We start from the raw sequence: 21,220 nt of genomic DNA, 5'->3' as shown, positions 1-21,220 counted from the left end.
GTTGACCTTTTTACCCGTCCAGGCTGGTGGTTGGTCCAAGTGGACGAGAAACAAGGCTGGTGCCCCGCCTCCTACCTGGAACCTCTAGACCAACCAGAGGAGAGAGACGAGGAACGCCCCAACTGGGAAGGTAAGATACAACCAACCAAAAGTCGCCAAACAAATGTTACCGTGACCAATGAGTGCACAGTTTGCAAAAGCGGAGAGTATTCAAGATAACACTAACCCCAGTAGTTCACCTTTATCCATGGCGTTACCTATATCCGTTATTTTATTTAAAAACAAGATATTAGGGATATCAAGTCTACGGATGGAGGTTTCAAACTTAGATATGTTGAAAGTACGGTTATCATTGCAATTTGAAACAGCCCTCCGTCGAATTAATATCGCAAAATACCATGTTTTAAAACATCGGATATAGGATACCCCACGAATAAAGGTTTACTGGCGTAAACGTGTGTGATGTGGATGCATAAAATGTTTAATTTAGAAGTGGCTGGACTTGATAGGGAATTTTACAAGCCTTTATTCAAAATATGACTGATAAATATTAAATGTTCTTGATCATTTTAGGTGAAGAGTTCCTGACAACCGAACAGTACGAGGCACAGATAGATGATGAGATCTCTTTTGATAACGGCGTGGTTGTTCACGTGATCCATAAGCTCTTGGACGGTTGGTGGATTGTGCGGTAAGTATACTATAGATGCACATCGACCGATTCTATATTTGTTGAACAGTTCTTACTTGCTCCTAACATAGATATTAAGTATCCCCTGGTATAACAGTACCTGGCGTATGTTGAAAATTGCAAATTCGACCCCCGGCCACACATGAAAAGTGGCTACATAAATGTTGAAATATCGTTACTCTCCATGAACCTACAAGTCAAAATGAAACATGCCTGCAGTTACAAAGAAAGACACTCTTTCTAACTACAATAGCAGTTTACCAATCAAAAATTGTGACCCCTTGTCCAGAACATGAGATATATCAAAACCACCACAGGTGACCCGAAAACATAACGAAGTTAAAAAGACTAATTCGACAGAGAATCACTGTGTGCAAAACCATTGACACAAACGTCTTTCTTTCAGTTCTTCACCGACCATATTGATTTGTATTTCACAGGTATAATGACAAAGTCGGTTACGCCCCTTGCGCCTACCTACAGAAGTACAGCAACCCCCACCTACCCCTTCACAAGGCCCGCGCAAGGATAGACAGCGACACAAGTACAGGTTCCTTCATCAAGAAGCTGCCTCCAAGAAGGTTAGTAACAAGGTTCTTTCTTCACAACAATCAATACATAAGATTACCATCTTCATCAGGGTAATGATAACTTGTATTACTTCACATTGCAGCTAGGTGTCGCTGCTAACAATGCGGTCCCAAACGTAAAGTTATCCAGTGATTCTCCAATTACATGTACATGTCAACATCAAAAATAAAGCTCACTTATAGAAAAAAATTAATCCCGCCTGCACGTGCGCAATAGCCGTTCTAAATGTCCGAAATGTTCTAAATGTATCTTTCATTGTACCACCAGGTCTACCATCCGCAAGAAGACCTCAGCCCACAAAAATGCACAAAAGCAACGTGATCTACAGATGTACAGGCGCAAGACTCTCGAAGCTTCAAGACGAACCAAGCTCGGAGCCTCCAAGGGAAGCTCGGGACTCGAGGCGGCAAGAGAGAATTACAAAAGGCTGAGTCATCTTGCAGAGGTAGAAGAGGCTGAGAACGCAGAGCCTTATATGGACATGGCGGGAATTCCTGCGGCAACCAACACCGACGCGGAGGGATATCTCCTCCCTAACGACAGTGCGAAGTCTTCCGGGCATGCCTACGTGAATGAAAGTGTGATTGAAGAAATTTCCGACAGAAAATCCAACGCTTCAAGCAGCACAAGCTCAGCAGAAGCTACAGAATCGCGCCACGCTTACGTCAACGACGACGTCTTGGCGCAGAGAACCGCCAGCTCGGGTAACGTGTACGTGAACGAAGAGAGTCTGACACAAGCTCACGGAGCTAAGAGTGACAGCCCCGCAGACGACGTTTGGACGCCAGCTTTCGTGTCCCCGAACACTATCAAAGCAGGAAAGAAGACGAACAATGACCCACCTAACGCGTCCGTATGGACGCCAGCCTTTGTGGATGAAGAGAAGAGCAAGAAAAAATTCCCAACGAACCCAGATTACATCAACAGCAACACTGTTGCATCCGCAATAGGGAAAACAAAAGTTCAAAACACGCAGTTTATGAATCTCGGATACGTCCCTGATGCCCCTGTCCCATTAGACTCCTGGAACCCAACCGGACCGAACTTGAACAACAACAGCACTCCGTCAGATCCTGCATACAAAAACATCGATGTGCCCAATAATCTTGCGGTAACAACGCGGCCACAGCCCGTGCCAAGCCCCAGAACTCGCCACCGCACCCCAGTCCCCGCGCCTAGAGGTACAACCCCAACCCTACTGCGACCAGAGGGAAGCAACAGTGATAGCTCCGGCAGCAACAGCCCCAAGAGCGGTCGCTCCACGCCTAAGAGCGGTCGCTCCAGCCCAAGAAGTGGTCGTCTGAGTCCCAGCATCCCTGCTAGACCAACGGCAGCAGAAATAGCAGCAAAGTGCAGCCCGCAAACCAAATTCAAGATCCTGGAAGCTCAACAAGCGGACACCTGCGTCGTCAACAACACCAAAGAGCGGGACCAAGACCAGAAGGAGTGCCCGGTCTCGCCCTCTTCGCCAGAACGGTCGCCCGAGCAACCAGATGCGGCCGTCATCGACCAAATCACGGCCATGATCGGCAAGTCCAGCCCCGCTAGTCAGAGAAGGAACTATAAGGAAACCGCAGAGATGGAAGAAAACAGGAAGAGCAATGTGTCTGTTGTCGTCAGTTATGAAGAAGAAGAAGGTACCAAGGAAACAGAAAAGTCTGGAGATGAGAGGAGAACGTCAATCCGAATTATTGAGTATGATGGACCAGCCACTATGGTCTAGGGACATCTTTTTTGGCTAGATAGATACGAGATTAGTTGTATGGATTTCTACCCAGAGATAAGATTAAAAGGTGCACAACAATTGCCATCAAATTTCAGATCATTGCGATCATTACTTTGCAGGCAATACCCGGTAACGTTGAGTAGGGCTTATGCACCTGTGCCCGTAAGGAATGTAGCCCTGGTCGGGCTCCGATACCACAGATTTGTCCCGGTGGACTGGCGGATACAGGGGGGTACCCATCGGTGCCCCCCATGCATGGGTAGGTCACGGTGCTGTTTGTTACTGGGTCCCGGGTTCATTTTAAGTCCGACTAAAAAAAAGGACAGTTGAGCTACGACATGAGGTGTAAGGGTCAAGTTGCTCCGCTGAAGGTCAGATACCCACTTCGTTTTAGTAGAAGTACCAAGGGAACTCTCATCAAAGATTTTCAGAATGTCTTCATACATTGCTTGACACGAGGAACACTACCCACATAGCTCTGATCACAGTTTACCCGTTTCTTTTCGCCACTTTTCCTACTGATTTTTAAAAGGACGTCAACTGCAAAGTAATAACCACGTACAATGACTTATTTGAATGGATATTGATATATAAAAGGATTCATACTCTTGTGCGCTCCAACACTTGGGTTCCTTTACATGCATTAAATGTGTCCAGGAAGTTTACCTTTGCTGTAAATATTTTATTGGTGTTCCTCCAATTACCAAGAGCACTGTATGGACGTTCAGAATTGTCATACTTTTGACTGGCTGCTGTATTATTGTTAGACTACGACATTATGTATAAGAATTTAATGATACAGTTGATACAGTTAGAAAACTGCGTGCACGCTGTGAAAAGATCCAAACCATAACCTAGAATAGTATCTAATGTTTGCTAGATACAGTGTTGGAATAGCTTTTTCTAAATACACAAAATGAGGATTGTAATATTCTACCACCGGTTCTGAGTGTGAAGTCTTCTGTACACACACTATGACGCAAGTTATTGTGTTGTTATGATATTGATTTGTTATGCTAGTTTATTCTAGTGACACTGAAGAAGAGTGATAGATGTCAATCGAAACGTTAGTAAGTAAATCTCTCCGATCCAGTTGTAGAGATTGGATTGTCTTTATTAAATATTGTTAACCAGGATGTATTACCTTCATAAAAGTGTTTTGATGTTTGTATTTCTCTTAGCATTCCAAATGTACATCTTTCAGTTTTTTTTCAATATATGTAGATGAAGCGCATGTCTATGAGGTATAGTGACCTCCAATGGGCGTTAGAATAAAATACATGGAAACAACAATAAAATGACATTTTGTGTGAGCGTGCCTATATCTGTGTGCGTTTCCGCCCCCTTTCCGCTAGACGGAAAGTAGGATATGTGTACCCTTCGCTTTTACACTGGGTATATCATACAAAACGTAAAAGCGTGACTGAGAAGACAAAAAACGCACAAAGTGTAAAAAGATTCGTTTCTTTTCTATAGAATTCGTTGAGCGACATATCAAATTTTGGGTCGCAGAGAGAGCGCGGCGTGAGCGCCGTCCAAGTGGAAAGGAGGTATTGCGTATGTGTGTGTGTGTGTGTGTGTGTGTGTGTGAGTCAGTGTACGCTAGTGTGTGCGTGTGTACAAAAATATATCGATTAAAAACAGTAATGTAGGGAAACATATGAGCTAAGTTTTAACCACACCTAACCGTCATTGACACATCTGTATAAAAGACATTCACAAAGCTAGGAAACATTAAACTTTTAAGAAGACACCGCAACGTCAATCATCACAATTCAATAAAATGGCAACCAGAAATATAGTATACCGTTCATATGAATTTTACGGAATCTGATACGGCTTTTAACGTTACGGAACACGTACAATTTTAATATAACAACGAAGCATTTTACAGAATTTTACGGAATTCATACGTTGTAATACTAATAAAAATGCGAAATTTCCGGAATTCATTCGATCCACAACTGAGAAACATGCGAAATTTACGGAATTTATTCGATCCGCTACTGACATGACTGAGAAACATACGAATTATACGGATCCACCACTAATTTTACAGAATTCATCAGCATATACAAATTATACGGAATTCATAGAAAAATCGTATCAAATGCTTCATATAAAATGTTTTTTCCTTTTACCGGAACGTCTAAAGTACGCGAAAACAAGGGTCACGTTTTTAAGAGTGCGAGCTACCCAAAAGGCGACTTCTGGCGGTATTCAGTTATAACTGCAATCCAAATACGTCACAAAAAAGGCCTGGTCGACGATTCCATCAATATTCATTACCTCTACATATTAAATACTCTAGATTATACAAACATAAAGAATTAGATATAACGTTCAATATCCTACTGCCTTTCAAATACACTTCAGTAACTAATGTTACTATCTTATTTTGATTTACGATGGTTGTGTAACTTGTAAAAGAAGATAAAGATTTCGCCCCCCCCTTTACGTGGTAATGATGGAATCGCCCGTCGCTAAGTAAACATAGCAACCGCGTCACGCAAGGTACCCCCACCGCCACAGTTTACACACACCGCCAAGTGTGCAAAGTAAACACGACGTAAGCTCCATTATTTATCGATTTTATCCGCTCCACGAGACGGCTGAAGTGTGCCCTTCATATTTGCACTGTAATTACCGGTAAGTACGCTGTATATTCTGGCGTGAGAGGGGGGAATTTGCCACGGAGAAGGACAATGTGTTGGGCGGGCGAATGTTGCGGATTTACCGCTGTAGGAATTTTCATGGCCGCTGATTCTCATATGGTGCGCGGAGACCTGAAACCAGATAAAAACACATTTTTGTCACAACTTGCACCTCTGCGTAAGACATGTACGTGCCTTCTTCTGTGTTTTCCTGGTTTTCAGTTGTAAAACTAAGGTTCTAAGTTGTCCAATTGTACGTTAAACACTAAAAATCGATGAACTCATCCTTACTTTCCCTCCCTCAAAAAAAGTCATTTCGGGTGGTTTTACAAATTGTTACCAAGAAGGTTAGAATAGGAAACTATTCACGAAACAGTTAGAAAACTATTCAAGCAATTGTCACAAGTATTACCTATACCATTTGACAGAAAGACCATAAAACTCCTTCAGTAAACTAAAAACTACCCCTAATGTGATTTTAATAGACCGACTTGTTGGCTTGTGTCAATTCGTGTGTAAACGTTGTTAAGAGATAAGCCGACAAACAAACATCAAACTTTTCTTTCCGTCAGTACTTAAACTATCAAGCCGGTCATATATTATGAACGCTAGTGTAAACTGTGTTGTGTGATATACAAGTGCTTAGTATGAATCAAATGTTGAATGTGTTGGAGTTCAGTTGTTATAAAAATAACCGAATCTTGACAATCTCTTAGAAGGAGTTTATTTCATCTTGTTTGAAAAAGCAGCCGTGCTAATAAAACATGAAACTGTTAAGATAAGAATATGTCACACATTTTACAACTATTCAACATTGCTTGTGTTTTTTGTTTTTCAAACCAACATTGATATCAAATTTGACATAAAATTGTCATTTTTTTAATTGCAATTTGAAGTCTTTGAGACACATTATAGAAGGGTCAAATGAAAAGCACATTGGATTTTACAATATATAAATTTTAGATAACAATGTTTAACAGACACAGAAGCTGGTGCGTTGCACTGAAGGGCAGTTATACCGGCTATACAGACACATACAGAAGCTGGTGTGTTACACCGAAGGGCGGTTATACCGGCTATACAGATACAGATACAAAAGCTGGTGTGTTACACCGAAGGACGGTGCTATGCAGATATAGATACAGAAGCTGGTGTGTTGTGCCAAAGGACAGTTATGCCAGCTATGCAGATACAGAAGCTGGTGTGTTATGTTATGAAGGGCGATCATACCGGGTGTATAGATATAGAACCTGGTATGTTACTCCGATGGGCAGTCATATACAGATACAGTCATACTTAAGCTGCTGGTGTGTTATACTAGCTATAGTTTGAATGTCTCAATCTTACATTTCAGGTTTGAAGAACTAGCCAATCAGAATGCACCGTGCAGCGAGCAGGCGCTCGGAGGCGAGCGAGCCGGACATGGACGGGATGGCGGAGAGCGAGCTCTCCAAGCTACAGCGTCAGTACCGTATCATGGAGGGCGACCGCAAGGCGTACTGCGAGGAATCTCAGAACATCATTCGCAAGCAGAAGTGAGTACCTTTAACTCAGTCTATCTTAAGGTGGTATCTCACTACACTTGGGGCACCGGTGCGGCACTGTGAAATAACAAAACAGTGCCGCAGAGAACGAACCCCACAGTGCCACACCGGTGCCCCAAGTGCAGTGAGATACCACCTTAATGTGACATTATGTATTACTAAGCAAGGTAACAGTTACTTGACTTTGACTTTATTGACGATGAGACAAGTCATTACAAGCGTCAAACAAGTTCTGGATGAAATTTGGAAACCGTTAGACGTTTCAGACAGCATTCTCTGTCATCATTGAGAAAAGACAGTGGATGCCAGCTGAAACATCTGAACGTTTCCAAATGTTATCCTTTTGCTTGAGTATCTTATTACTTACATGTCTAACTTTTGTCAACTTATCAGTCTTGAGCACTTTAAATGTTGTTATTGCTCAGGTAGGCCAATGAGCTTTTTCAAACCAAGGAGAAACTAAGCCTCCTTGTGTACAGCTGCTCTTCAAATATTCAAGTGGGCACTCGATAGGTGCTTGTCTCAGTCATCGGGTACAGAATGAGCTTTTTGAGAGAGGGGTTACATGCCCTTTTCTGTGAGATATCTATTCAGTAATCAGGCTAATTCAATGTTAAAGCCTTATTGTTGAACCATTCTTGAAGCATAGTTGGTCACCTTAATGCTATGTAAGTCAACATAACAAACTCTTCATATCGCGCTGTTGAACACATTCTTTGAGAATTGTACTTACAGGTAAACTACTTCAATCTTGGCCAGTACTTACATAAGGGTATAAACGTACATCTACAGGAAAGGTCTTCATCAATTCATTCATTGGATAAACTCTTTCTAACAATTCTAACTTGCCAGAGCCATGATCGAAGCCCTCCAGGCCGAGCAGACTGAGATTAAGACAGACCTGATGTTGGCGGAGAGTCGACAGAACCAGATAAAGGACGGAGACAACACCCACTCACTCAAGGACCTGGTCGAGAGTAAGGACAGCTACGAGGATCTCATTGCTGAGGAGAAACAGACCATCGCTGAACTGGATGCAAAGGTACAGTTGTGATTAGGGGTGGTTACCGGTAACGCTAGTTCACCTTTATCCGCGGGGTAACCTATGTCCGTTGCTGTCAGAAATGGGTATTTAGGGATATCAAGCCGACGCACAAGAGTTTCAAACTACAATATTTTGAACGTATTTCAACTTGAAACCACTGTCCGTCCCTTAATACCGTGTTAGTAAACACAACGAATATATTATGTTACCCTGCGGATAAAGGTGAACTAGCGTTACTGAACATTCAGGTACATACAAGGTCCAGAAAATCAGGTCCAGGTCCGGACCTGGACAAACAATGTAAGGCTATCTGTGAAAACTTGTGAATGGGTGATACTCAAAACATTGGTCAATTTTGCTACAAAGGAAAAATAAAATTGTGTATGTAAGAAAACTATGTTCAAGTACTGTTATTACAAGTTAAAGAATAGAATCTGAAACACTTTTTAGGATACTCCGGTTGGCATGTTCACTCGCAGTTGTTCGTTTCTTTCCAAACTGTCTGTAGATTCGAGCCATGGAGCGTAAGATCAAGCAGCAGCATAAGACCATGGGAGGGGTGCATGCCTCTCACCAGAGGCACACGCAGACACAGAAGATGATCCGTGTGCTGGAGAATAGACTGCACAAGGTGAGTCTTACTTTCAGTTTTAAATTTTACTGTTAACAAGGGCTGTCTTCAGCTTTAGATTTTCCTCCGTCCCACTTATTGTTTGAGCCACTATGTAACATCAACTCTCATAATTCCACTGGGTGCCATGATATAGCTGTATAGATACATCAGAATCACAGAGTTATTACTGTACAGCTCTTTAACTAACTTTGAATTCATGTATTTTTGTCAATTGTGGAAGTGTTATAATGGCATTTGGTGAGAATTGATGGACTGTGAGTGCCAACACATCTTCCAGCTTTGAAAAATTGCCAGAAACTTGAAATTCTGTTGCTAATTTGAACATTACAATTGGAGTCAAGAAGAATCTTTTATGTCAAGAAAAGTATTGTGTGTACCACAGCACAATAATTCCTTTAAATACATTATGTCCTACCCAAATCTCTTGGTGCAAAGGTGCACCCACAGTCAAACGCAAGAACTGGTGCACAGCGATCTCCAATTTTGAATTAGTGTACAGTCTGATGTGCCCCGGGTATTTTGAACCCTACATCTCCTTTGTCTGCCTTCTACAGGCCACTGTGGAATTCAACGACATGCTGACAGAGAATTCCTCGCTGCGGGAAGAAATTGACCACCTGCGTACCGAGAGAAACGTGTTCGACAACCTCTACAAGAAGCTGTCTAAAGACTTGAATGAGAAGAAGAAGGAGATGGGAGAGATCATCGAGCAGTCCACATCGGCATATGATGCCAGGTAGAGTCTTGTAACACTTAACAATGCTTATTGTTAGGCCTAGGGAAAAAATGTTATGTTTCCTGTTTCTGTCCTGAAAATATATACATTTGTATTAGGGTCGGTAGGTAGGGATTTATCTTCTTTTTTTACAATACAGTTGAACAAAGTAAACTGAAATAAATGATGTCTTTCAATATGAAACTTTTTTGTGCATTATAAATCCTTCATAACATATTAGGACAAGCAGTGTTTTACTCAATAGGCTGTCAAAAATTGTAACTGGAAACCATGTGACTCCACTGCCCACACCAAAAAAGTCTAGGTCTGAAGGATCTTAGTGAGAAGGACCTGGAACAGTACAACATTAATACCTTTTGTTTCCTGTTCCTATAGGGATGAGGCCCAGGCTAGGATGATGGGTCTGAAGGATCGTAGTGAGAAGGACTTGTAACGTTTATACCTATTGTTTCCTGTTCCTTTAGGGATGAGGCCCAGGCTAAGATGATGGGTCTGAAGGATCGTAGTGAGAAGGACCTGGCACAGTACAACATTAATACCTTTTGTTTCCTGTTCCTTTAGGGATGAGGCCCAGGCTAAGATGATGGGTCTGAAGGATCGCAGTGAGAAGGACCTAGCACAGTACAACATGGAGCTGAAGGAATTGATGCGTATAATCGACCATGATGCCAAGCTGAAGCAGTTCATGACCATGAAGACCCAGGAGAGGGCTGAGATGCAAGAGGAGGAGGAGCTCAAGGGGAAGAAGAAAGGTGCGCAAAACTTAAAGACCAAGGAGCTTTTATCCTTGCATAGACACTTAAGGACAAAAAAATCTTTAACAGTCATGGTTAAGAGATGCATTGACCTTATGGGTGCTATAAATTGAAGTTGGTTTTGAGATCATTAAAACACAGAATTGGTACCAGATGGTGCAAAGGGCAGCACTCATCTCCATGTAGCCTTTTGGCTACATAAGTTTGTACAATCACTTAACTGTTAGTCCAGTGGTGGTGGAGTATATGCGTGTTGAACTACCATACCCTTTTTCAAGTACTCAATCACTCTAACCGCTTGGCCATTACACCAGTTCATACATCATAACGTCAATTCTTTAACAAAGAGGGAAGAGATGTACAATGACGTTAAAGGTGCTGTACTATAGAACAGATTATTAGGAAAAAAAAGAAAGCCACACAGTATGAATTGATAGACAGTGATGTTTTTAATGGTTTCATCATCATCATCACGGGTGACTTGCCCGGACCAGGTCCTCTCTCATCTGTTCACTTGTTAATTTCATCTCCTTTCAGAGGAAGAGAAGCCCATTGGAGGAGAAGAAACTGTAGAAACGTACGAGGCTGCCTTTACGCGAATCAAGGAGGTCACCGGAGAGGAAGACATCGACACGCTCGTCAAGAAGTTCATCGCCACGGAGGACAAGAACTTTGCACTGTTTAATTATGTTAACGAGCTGAATAACGAGGTGGAACTCCTGCAGGAACAGATCCAGGAGATCAAGGATGAGATCGCCAAGTTTAAGGCACAGGGAATCGAGATGGAGAAACAGAGGAAGGAGATCATGAAAGACTTGGAGGTGGGACATCTTTTCTTTCTTCCTTCTTATGTTTAACATTTTCCTCAGTCAGTAGTTTACCTTTATCCACATGGTAACCTATTTCCAGTGTTTTCAAAAACGAGGAGTGTATGGATCATCTAGTAGACGGACGCTGGTTTCAAATTACAATATTTTCATAGTATTCCAGTCTGAAACAACCATCTGTTGGCTTGACTTCCCTCAATACTCCGATTTTGTGTACAACGGATAAAGGTTACCCCGTGGATTAAGGTGAACTAGCGTTAAGTGTAGTCCCATAGCCTTTTTGAAGCAGTAGGGGCAGTGGATTGTTTAATCCACTGTCTAGGGTACGGTATAGGAAGGCTGAGCCAAACACTGCCTTTTAACTCCCCAACCGAAGTCAATATTTTTTATTTTTTTATTTTTTTAAACTCAATATTAAGTTAAACCCATTTTTACCCCTGGGTGGAGAAAGGAAAGTCATGTTAAGCGCCCTTCCCAAAGGGCACAATGTTGGTGGCATGTTGGGAGATTTGAAACCACGTTCTGCATGGGCAAAACATCCTTAACCATTATGCTAACAGACGCCTTGTTATGCAACCTGATGCCCCATTGACCCTTTATCAAAAACATAAAACAAAATATTAAATACAAAGACCGTTATCAAGGCCAAGTTATGACATAAAGTGAATTACACTATGAGGGACGACTGGAGTGTGCAAGATGTCGGTTGCTTGATGGGATGAATCTACTCTTTGACTATTATATGCTACATGTATACTCAGCTACAACACAGAACACACACGCTAACATCTCCACATTACGCCACCTTAGTACTCTCCATTGATCCTCTATCAGAAACATAACCTGAAATATAGATACATTTGTATAATGACGTATCAACCTCAGTCGCAGCCCTCTTGCAGGTCAGATCACCCATTTATTCAATGGAAGCGTGTAATACAACTGCATGTGATATGGAAAGGTTATCACCCCGAGTCCCAAACACCCGTATCGAGCGTATCATGGCCCAGTTATGACATTGAGTGAGTTATACTTAATTCAGCTACAACACAGGACACAGAAGGTTTTCACACTTAATGTCTCCGGTCACTTCCGCAGGCGAAGGCCACATCGTCCACCCAGCAGGCTGACCAGCACGAGGCCCAGCAGAAGAGCACCAACAAGATCCTGGAGCAGCTCAAGGCTGCGGTGGAGTCCGTCTTCACCAAGATCAACTGCGACCGCTCCGTCATCACCGACATGCTGGGGGGCAGCGAGGGCGTGACCGAGAACAACATGATGCAATACCTGGGCCTGATCGAACAGAAGACCAACGACCTGCTACAGATGCAGGCTTTCCTGGAGTTAAAGGTTTGTTTGTTTGTTTGTTTGTTGCGTGTACATTTGTATACAGACAAATAAATGAAAACATGCAGGGGAAGCTAGAGACTTACATGGTTTTCCGTGCCCTCCCCCAGAACAGAATATGAGAATGCAAGCATTATATTAGTTGTACGGAATCATAGCAAAGAAGTCAAAATTATGTAAAATTGCACAAAGGTGACCAGAACATAATTAGTACATGTATTACCTTAATAACATTTCCCTATATACTATATTAGGTATGACAGTATGAAAAGATATGCAAAATGTTTAATTTGCTTAATTGCCAACTTAAGACAAAAATTGGACTTACCCATTTATGATCCACTGCTCACTAAGTCACATGTTATACATCAATCTTGTATCTGCATAATCACAGTCTGAGGTGGATTGCTAATTCCTTGACAAAGACTGGCCAGGAGTTGTTCACTCAAAACCTTGAATGTTTTAATGTGTTGAAGTTTTTAGTTCAACTTTGATCTATAGGAATATGTTTGATGTTCATAGAACTTTCTGAATACATATTAATTTTTCTTTTATTTGTGGCCAACCAGGAGGCTGAACAGAAAGGGGAGGAGACAGCCAGGCCGGCCACCACCACCCTCTCCATCGGTCCAAGTGTCCCCCCTATCCCTGCTACCATGCTCAACATCGCTGCACCTTCAACTGGGTATGTACAGTACTTCTTTTGTGTGTTGACTCATATTCGCAGACTTGAGATAAGATGCAAGAGATAGACATTCAAAATGCCCCTCTATGAATGACTGTAGCAAACATATCTTCAATGCCAGTGTCACAAATGTTGGTTCTCCAATTTACATTGTACTAAATAAATTATACTGGAAAAACATGATGAGACATAAATCCTGTGGACAAGGTTTATGCCTTGCAATTGGTGTATTCGGTCCAGAAGACACTACATGTAAACAGCCTTAACCCTTAAACTGCCAGAGTTTCAGCACTATAAAATGCTATCAGTGCCAGGGTTGGCTGCTGACCTCCAAAAAGAACCCCTCGGACAAGGCTGAAGTCCCTAACTTCCGGGGTTCGTGCGCTACATGCGCGCAAAGTTGCTACTTTACTATACGCTATCCCGGATATATCCGGGTGTACAAATGTAGCACACAGGACATGTATTATGTGTGCTGGATGTATCCGGGTTTGGCAGTTTATGGGTTAATCCAGAGAGTGCTACCATCATCTTTCGAGGTGGATGGATGCCTATTGCTTTTCAGTCCTTTGGAGTGAATACAGTCATATTCATCGAAGTCCTCCTGCCTCCAATTACTATGTCCACTTGCTTTATTTTCACTTTAAAATGTCCGTGAAGAACTAAAAAAATAAATTGGAGTGGCCTTAAAGGTGTGTTGTTTAGAATGGCCAGGCATCCATTTTTAGCTAAGACAATGTAGTACAGAAACATGCTCTGGTACTGCAGTGTAAACCTTTTTTTTTCATGCTAAGGAGAGCTTTTCGTTTGAATACTGAATGATTTTAATTGATTCATAGAAATAATCTTATCTTCTTATTTTGACTTATGAATGTAAAATGTTGGGCGATGGCTTCGAATCTGCGGTAACGTAGCAGCTGCTAGGTTCACTTTTATTTTATCATATTGTAAATTTCTTCTGGCATTTCTGTTGTACGGCAGAAAAAACGTTGGAAACATGTAATTCAAATTGCAGTGGAGAGGTCACCGTAAAAAGTTCAAACAAAAACACCTTAAAACGTATACAGTTATTTACGTATATTTATTTAGGGCTAGCCCTAACATCATATCAGAATATGGTTCTGGTAGTACGACACTATGTGATATAATTGCTAAGTAATTCACGTCACGTTTCATCTCCCCATTCAAAGTCAGGAAAAATTTTTGGTAGAGTAAGGAAAGTCGTACCTGTTCCAAGAGCACAACATTAGGGGCTGTGGATTTCTACAAACCCTAGCCTGGTAACCATCTTACAGGCCTGCTTTAAAGAGTGTTTTATATTTTATTTTATCATATTGTAAATTTCTTCTGGCATTTCTGTTGTACGGCAGAAAAAACGTTGGAAACATGTAATTCAAATTGCAGTGGAGAGGTCACCGTAAAAAGTTCAAACAAAAACACCTTAAAACGTATACAGTGCTTTAACAGAAAACAGACAATGACACCACGTGTAAGTGAAACATTAAGAAAAACAAAAGAGGAGAATAGTTAGACTATAAATGTGATGAGAACAGACTGAGGTATCATTACTAGCATTGTTACGTGACTTTGTGCACTCTTGCAATTTTACAGCGACGATTACGAGAGCGAGTCAGAATCTGACGACAACGGCGACTACAACCGACCTCTGTCCCAGGACGAGCTCAAGGCGAAGGTCATGCGCAGCATTACCAAGAAAGAACAGGCGCCGAAGAAGCGTGCAAGCTCGCCGACGGGAGACAAACACGACAAACCGCGTCCGGGAAGCAAACAGGAGAAACTCAAGAAGTCAACCAAGAGATAAACGTCAAACTGATGACCCTAGGACATTTTATTCCAGCGTTTTTATCTCATTTTTTGGCATACAGTTGTTGCATTTTGTTAACATGTAACGTCAACCTATGGCACGCATTTGTGGTACATGTCTTTTAGCCCAATAGCATTGAACTGAATATTCTGTACTCACATATTGATTATCTTTATAGTTATATTACATAACAAGAAACAAACGAAGATATACAGAATGCATCATACAACAACATTTGTGCGCCATGAAAAGTCTACACTGAAAAAGCTCACATAATGTAACAAGATGTAAAATGTATTTGACAAAAAAACTGTCGCAAATTTTTAACAGATACATGTACCTTTGCCAAACACTTAGCATATCATAAGGACCATGTATTTTAACCAAATGCCATGCAGTAATATGTACATGTATTTTAACCAAATGCCATGCAGTAATATCTATTTTTTATAAAATGAGATTGTAACGACTTTTAAACTGACCTCCGAATTCTTCGCATCAAAGAACGTACACTGTACAATTTACATGTAATACTATGATGTTATGTCTATTGCTTACAAAAAAAGAGTGAATAAATTATGACAGTGTGATTGACATTCAAAGACTCTTTATACCAGGTACTTTAATGTCGACTAGTATAGCTGAATATACCATTTTGCTTGTTTTGTTGCCTCAAAAAGTTACCAAGCAATGAGACTGCTGATTTCCATTCTCAATCGAAATTCCTATAATTTCTTCACCAATATACATTTGTAGTATTCACCATTTAGTATCCCATTCTCAATCGAAATTCCTATAATTTCTTCACCAATATATTTTGTAGTATTCACCATTTAGTATCAGCAAGGAGGTTAAAAAAGGGACAACCTCCTCAGACAGTTGTTGACACATCCAAAGTAATTTTATCAGGTTGGTAGAGCACTATAATTTATGATATCAGAGTTTTCTTTTACACAACCACTGTATTGTCTCTTACATGCTTACATGCTTATGTTTCGATGTCTATCAGAGTCATCTTCCTCAGAGGTTCTGACTGGAGAGGGGATACAAACTTGTTTGGGATTTTGTTCTTGATGCAAATGCACCACCTACATGGGCCCATACATGTACAGTGCGATAAACAGGACTCCGGACGAAAGCTCTAAGGAAGACGTCTGATAGACCAAATTACAAAAACTTTACCATTTTCTTAATAAAGATTGTAACATTTCAAAGCTAAAAAAATTTTGCCTTCATGTAAAGATTTCAAAGCTGAAAATTTTTGCTTTAATGGGAAAATTTTAGATTTAAAAACTGGAGTGATTGGAAACATCATATTAGAATAGTTCTGGTAATACGACACTGTGATATAATTGCTAAGTAATTCACGTCCCGTTTCATCTCCCCATTCAAAGTCAGGAAAACTTTTTGGTAGAGTAAGGAAAGTCGTACCTGTTCCAAGAGCACAACATTGGTGGCTGTGAATTTCTACAGACCCTAGCCTGGTAACCATCTTACAGGCCAGCTTATTAGGGGACCGGTGTTTTATTGGCCCCAGTATACAATCAATAACATGTACTTTATAAACAATGGCCTTTTCATGTCCGTCTTTGGCCCAATCTACACACAGTTTTTACCGATATCTGTGGAGATGTCGGGAGGGATCTAGAACGTAGGGGGCCGGACACCCATGGCGCTTGCAGTCATAAACATATAGCACGATTTTCCAAATGGCGTTATATGCTAATGAGCCTTCCCGAAGTCGGGAAGCATCTACACGCGCGCGAAGCTGTCGGGGACCCCTGCTAAGCTATCGGTAAGGTATCGTACGAATGGTCCGGACCTTTCGGGAGAAATTTTCCCGATATCGTAATGGCGATATAGTAGTTCTATCTAGACGATGAAAAAAAGCTGTCGGCGGGAGGTTGTAGGCTCGCCGATATCGGGAAAAACTGTGTGTAGATCGTGCCTTTCTTTCCAGCTAGCCTTCATAATTACTGTCACCCCCATATATATATGTAAAGTACATTGTGACTGTAAAGTAATTAAAGCCAACACAGACAGGTAATGTACAGTACATTTTTTCAATCATCCAGGCCAACCAACCAACTTGTATGGTGCAACCACCTGACGTCCTCAGCAACCATTTTTGCTCAGACTCAGTCCTGTATGATTTGGGTTACTGAGACCAGCTTTGATTGTACATCATACTGTAGTTGGCCAAGCTTATTCCACCCTTTCTTAACATACCTGTCTTACTTGAATGTAAAAGACAATATGAGTTCTGCATTTCTATCGACATAGAACTTCGAGACAAGTCCAAAATCCATCAATTTTGCTTTTGCCGATGAAAAACGAAAATATGTTGAAAGAAAATGATCTTAAAAATCACTTTTTGTAACACAGTGATTATAACAAATACATGGATCATGCAGTGGTCAACTAAGGTGTTTCTGGGGAGGCAAAGTGCTCGCAAGTCATTTCCTCATCTTGCGGATATCTCTTCTTGAGCTCGTCGTTTGGTACATAATAGTTTCCCGTGAACTGCTGGAAGTAGCGACCGATTTCTGGGTGGGTGATCTCACACGGATGTTGGTGGTGCTCCAGATTCTCTGGAAGGTATCATACCAGTGTTTTAGACTCTAAGACATTACTGTTTAAGTTTGCATATTCTAATAGTAATCCAAGTTTGATACATCATTCCACCAATTTCATAGATAAAAAAACAAATTTTTGTACGCTTTGTGTGTTGTATTTGTTGTATTTTGAGTCATATTGGCTGAATGCTATAGGCTACTGCCATCCAAAGCAAAAAATTTCTTGAAGAATTTCCACCTTCACCAGATTCAGCTTTCAGGTCTATTCAACAACTTCAAGTTCAAGAATTTATGGAGTATGAAGTTTGTTCGTTCAATTATTCATACCCTTGTAGTGCCTAGTGGCTCATAGGGCACCAAGTTTCCTTGCTGTTTTAGTCGTAGGGTATATTTGTACAGGGAGGGGTTGCTAGCCCTTCCCTTTAACATACTCGAGGCACTCCCTCAAACACAGTATCCCCATTTTACTTCCTTCTGAATGATGGGAGCAGCCCCAACCAAGATGCCCTACCCAGGATTTGAACTGGGGTATTCTAGTTACATGTACCAACTAATTGTAGGGCTCAAAATACCACCTGCATATGAAGGTTAACGTTACTGCAGGTAAAATTGGAGCTGTGCAGGTACAAATTGTATTTCTGGTGTCTACCTGCACCTAACCTGCACTAGTCCATGTACGATGTAGGTGTACGTGGATTGTTATAATAGCTGAATTGACTGTTACCACCTATAAAGTATACAAGAAAAAATATATAGCAATGGTTCATCAGTCAACAATTTGATCCATACTTTGTACTTTGTCTGGTGCAGTATGCGGAAAAATGTATTTCGAGCCCTGAATTGGGACAACCAGGAGCCCAATTTGAGGCTGCTACCAGTTGAGCCACAGGGACATCCCAGAACATGCAGTAACTGATGTGTAAGAAGCATGGAACACATACGTACCTCGTGCTGCGTATCTGTTGGAGCCATCGGCCACCAGTACGTTAAAGAAGGGCTGGTTGGGTCCCATAGAGAGACTGTGAACACCCATCTGTATCATCCACTCTTCACTCATCTCACACTGGGGGTCCCAGCCATAGATCACACAGTTGTAACTGTACCTGTGGACACAAGTTTAGATGTACCCAAACCTAAGTTCAATAGTCATCAAAACACATACAGGGGAAACACACCCATAGTATCATCCACTCTTCACTCATCTCACACTGGGGGTCCCAGCCATAGATCACATAGTTGTAACTGTACCTGTGGACACACAAGTTGGGATGGCAGTTTGTTTGTATTGGATACCAGACTGAGTCTGCAAGAGGGTTTTAAGAATCATTACACAAGAAAACCAGGCAGAGGCCGGAAGATGGGGGTCCGCCAAATCGGCTCCTTAACTTTGCATGTGTGGTGGGTTTATATATAATTAAAAACCTCCAGCTATTTTTCGTTATGGCATTCGGGTTCCCCCCTCAGACACCCTTGCACATTAAACAATTTACAAATGTATGACTGGAAATTACAGAAATTGCGATGGGTATATCCTGATTAATTTGATAAAGGTACGAAATTCAATTATATAATGTTTGCATTTTCCATATAGAATGGGTTCTTAGGTTTAGCAGAACAAAAGATGAAGCATTGGAGTAGAAAGGGTGCAATAGGGGGTTACCCAAACCACTGAAAGCAGAGTTTTTATCACTGTAAATTTTAGTAATTTTTACGGCCCATTATGTGCTATACGCAGTGGCTCTGTAGGATGGCTTTAATGTTGATGGAGAGAGGAACATCTACTTCTTCAAAAAGAATCGTCATCTAAACTGGGCCATACATAACGTGAGGCGTGAGACAGGGGTCTTAATGGGGATTTTTCGGGTTTGGGGCTATAATAAATCTCATGATATTCATACAGAGCACATGAGAGGACCTTGCAAATGACAGATCCAGTTATATATATAATCATGAGGCCACATAGTCCGGGGTTGGACAAGTCCACTAGCCCTATTGTCCAGGGCAAGTGAAAGTGCTGTTCGGGCAAGTGCATGACCTACCCCACTTGCCCGATTGGGCAAGTAAGATTTTTTCATTGATTGAGTGCAATTTCGATATACTGTTTACAGTCATGACATCAAGCAATGGTCAACAGAGTTCCATTGCTGAAAGTGAACATGCATATTTAGTGACAGTGACATTTGAATTTTGGGCAAGTGAAAAATTGGTTCGGGCAAGTAAATTTTTTATGTGCTTGCCTGATAGAACAAGTGAATTTTAGAAAACTTGTCCAACCCTGCATAAAACAGAACTGTCCTTAGTACAAACATATGGCACAACACGATGAAACTACCTTCTATGTCTCATGATCATGCCCACAGAGTAGATCACCCCCTCCGTGTTGAAGTTCTTCTTGTCGTCCCTCCGTTTTTGCTCAACCTAAATCAACAACAAGACAGGATTAAAACATTACTACATATATGACTGTACGTGTAAGCCTTCAATCTCAAGTGTTGGGCACAGGCTTTGTAATACCATGCTCTAGTGGCCACTAATGCCGGGTTCAATTCCAGATGTTCCAGTCTCTGTGCTTTCCTCAGGATGTCATTCTTTGTTGAGAACGTACTTTCAGCATCTCATCTATATGGGGCTGCTTGCAAGCAAAAAAATAATCTGCCGCATGACGAAAATAAAGAACTCTCCTGCCATTTTGAATTTGCGTGCAAGAGGTCACTGTGGGTCACACACGAACTGCCATGGAATTCTGCCCCGCAGGTGTCCCACAATACTCTGAATACGTGTCTAAAGACAACTGTTGCCCACAACGACAATAACAGTCGCACAACTAAATAACTATTGTCTGTCTAAAGTGGGCCATATAGTTGACCACTTGTATCTCGAAGACGAGACACATTTTTTACTAGAGTGTACATTATATGAATACGAATGCCAATTCCTATTTAATACTTTACAAATAGACAATATCTGTAAGAAAATGTCAAAACAAGACTTGTTTAAGTACTTGATGTTATGCAAGGACGATCATGCTATCGACACAATATGTAAATATGTCTCCATGTGTTTCAAAAAGAGAGAAGAACATGTTAAATGCAGCCATTAGAGATTGTAATACATATTAGTGTCTTAGTTCCTTTTCCATTCTTTTTTCCTCTGCATCCATAAGACCATATGTGGTCCCTTTGTGCATTTAGCCCTCAGGCATGAATATGCAATAAAGATTATCTTATCTTATCTTAATAAAATTTGTATGAATTTCGAAATTGGTGAGAATGCTTATTCACCACTGGTGAATGAGGAAAGTCTACTGTCACCTTTGGAGGGTCATCCTTGATCAGCTGCTGCTGCGTTGCCTTGACCATCATGTGACCGATCTGACTGGACAGTTCCTCGGCCTCTGGCCTCTCTAGCAGCTGCTGCAGGTTCTCCATCACCTGATGGTCATAAACAAAACAACAACAACAAAAATGAAATCTTTGAAATCTTTACTAACATACCATGTTGCAGACATTTAGTTATGTCTAAATTACGTTGGTATTCACATGTGATCCTCCAGGGAGAAATAAACTATAAGTTAAGTACATCAA

The 21,220-nt window shown here is 41.2% G+C and overlaps 4 protein-coding genes across 7 annotated transcripts in view; 3 read left to right on the top strand and 1 right to left on the bottom strand.

Moving 5' to 3' along the window:
* LOC118426515 overlaps window positions 1-4,321 on the top strand; it is a gene marked incomplete in the record, with an annotated part of 35,915 nt that extends 31,594 nt beyond the window's left edge. Inside the window, 4 exon segments of the mRNA XM_035835970.1 lie at window positions 23-130; window positions 574-691; window positions 1,132-1,272; window positions 1,550-4,321. Coding sequence (XP_035691863.1) covers window positions 23-130; window positions 574-691; window positions 1,132-1,272; window positions 1,550-3,005 — 1,823 coding nt within the window.
* Window positions 1-21,220, top strand: part of LOC118426514 (coiled-coil domain-containing protein 157-like) — a 1,184,186-nt gene that overhangs the window by 909,011 nt on the left and 253,955 nt on the right. The window lies entirely within an intron of this gene.
* LOC118426527 (coiled-coil domain-containing protein 63-like) lies at window positions 5,471-15,706 on the top strand. 2 transcript variants are annotated; one of them, XM_035835994.1, is made up of 10 exons: window positions 5,471-5,657; window positions 7,017-7,197; window positions 8,059-8,248; window positions 8,760-8,882; window positions 9,440-9,621; window positions 10,183-10,373; window positions 10,914-11,197; window positions 12,302-12,553; window positions 13,120-13,235; window positions 14,847-15,706. In XM_035835994.1, the coding sequence occupies exons 2-10, from the start codon at window positions 7,040-7,042 to the stop codon at window positions 15,055-15,057; spliced, it is 1,707 nt and encodes a 568-aa protein (XP_035691887.1). In that variant the 5' UTR covers window positions 5,471-5,657; window positions 7,017-7,039; the 3' UTR covers window positions 15,058-15,706. The 2 variants fall into 2 exon arrangements, with proteins under 2 accessions (XP_035691887.1, XP_035691888.1); XM_035835995.1 differs by having other exon boundaries at window positions 5,497-5,577.
* The window catches only part of LOC118426526 (F-box only protein 21-like), a 21,276-nt gene continuing 16,915 nt past the window's right edge, over window positions 16,860-21,220 (bottom strand). The window contains exons 10-13 of one of the 2 annotated variants that reach the window (XM_035835992.1): window positions 20,948-21,067; window positions 19,969-20,054; window positions 18,582-18,739; window positions 16,860-17,651 (exon numbers count right to left, since the gene is read on the bottom strand). In XM_035835992.1, coding sequence (XP_035691885.1) covers window positions 17,482-17,651; window positions 18,582-18,739; window positions 19,969-20,054; window positions 20,948-21,067 — 534 coding nt within the window. In that variant the 3' untranslated portion in view covers window positions 16,860-17,481. The other variant, XM_035835993.1, reaches the window with a different exon arrangement.

The sequence above is a fragment of the Branchiostoma floridae genome, chromosome 11, assembly GCF_000003815.2.
Source record: "Branchiostoma floridae strain S238N-H82 chromosome 11, Bfl_VNyyK, whole genome shotgun sequence".
Classification (NCBI taxonomy): domain Eukaryota; kingdom Metazoa; phylum Chordata; class Leptocardii; order Amphioxiformes; family Branchiostomatidae; genus Branchiostoma; species Branchiostoma floridae.
Note: the sequence above shows the minus strand (reverse complement) of the source record. Positions and strands in the feature narration are given on the sequence as shown.

Coding starts and splice junctions, on each gene's coding strand:
- LOC118426527 (XM_035835994.1), top strand. CDS start 7,040: ATGCACCGTGCAGCGAGCAGGCGCTCGGAGGCGAGCGAGCCGGACATG. Junction 8,249..8,759: donor TCGCTGAACTGGATGCAAAG/GTACAGTTGTGA, acceptor AACTGTCTGTAG/ATTCGAGCCATGGAGCGTAA. Junction 13,236..14,846: donor ATCGCTGCACCTTCAACTGG/GTATGTACAGTA, acceptor GCAATTTTACAG/CGACGATTACGAGAGCGAGT.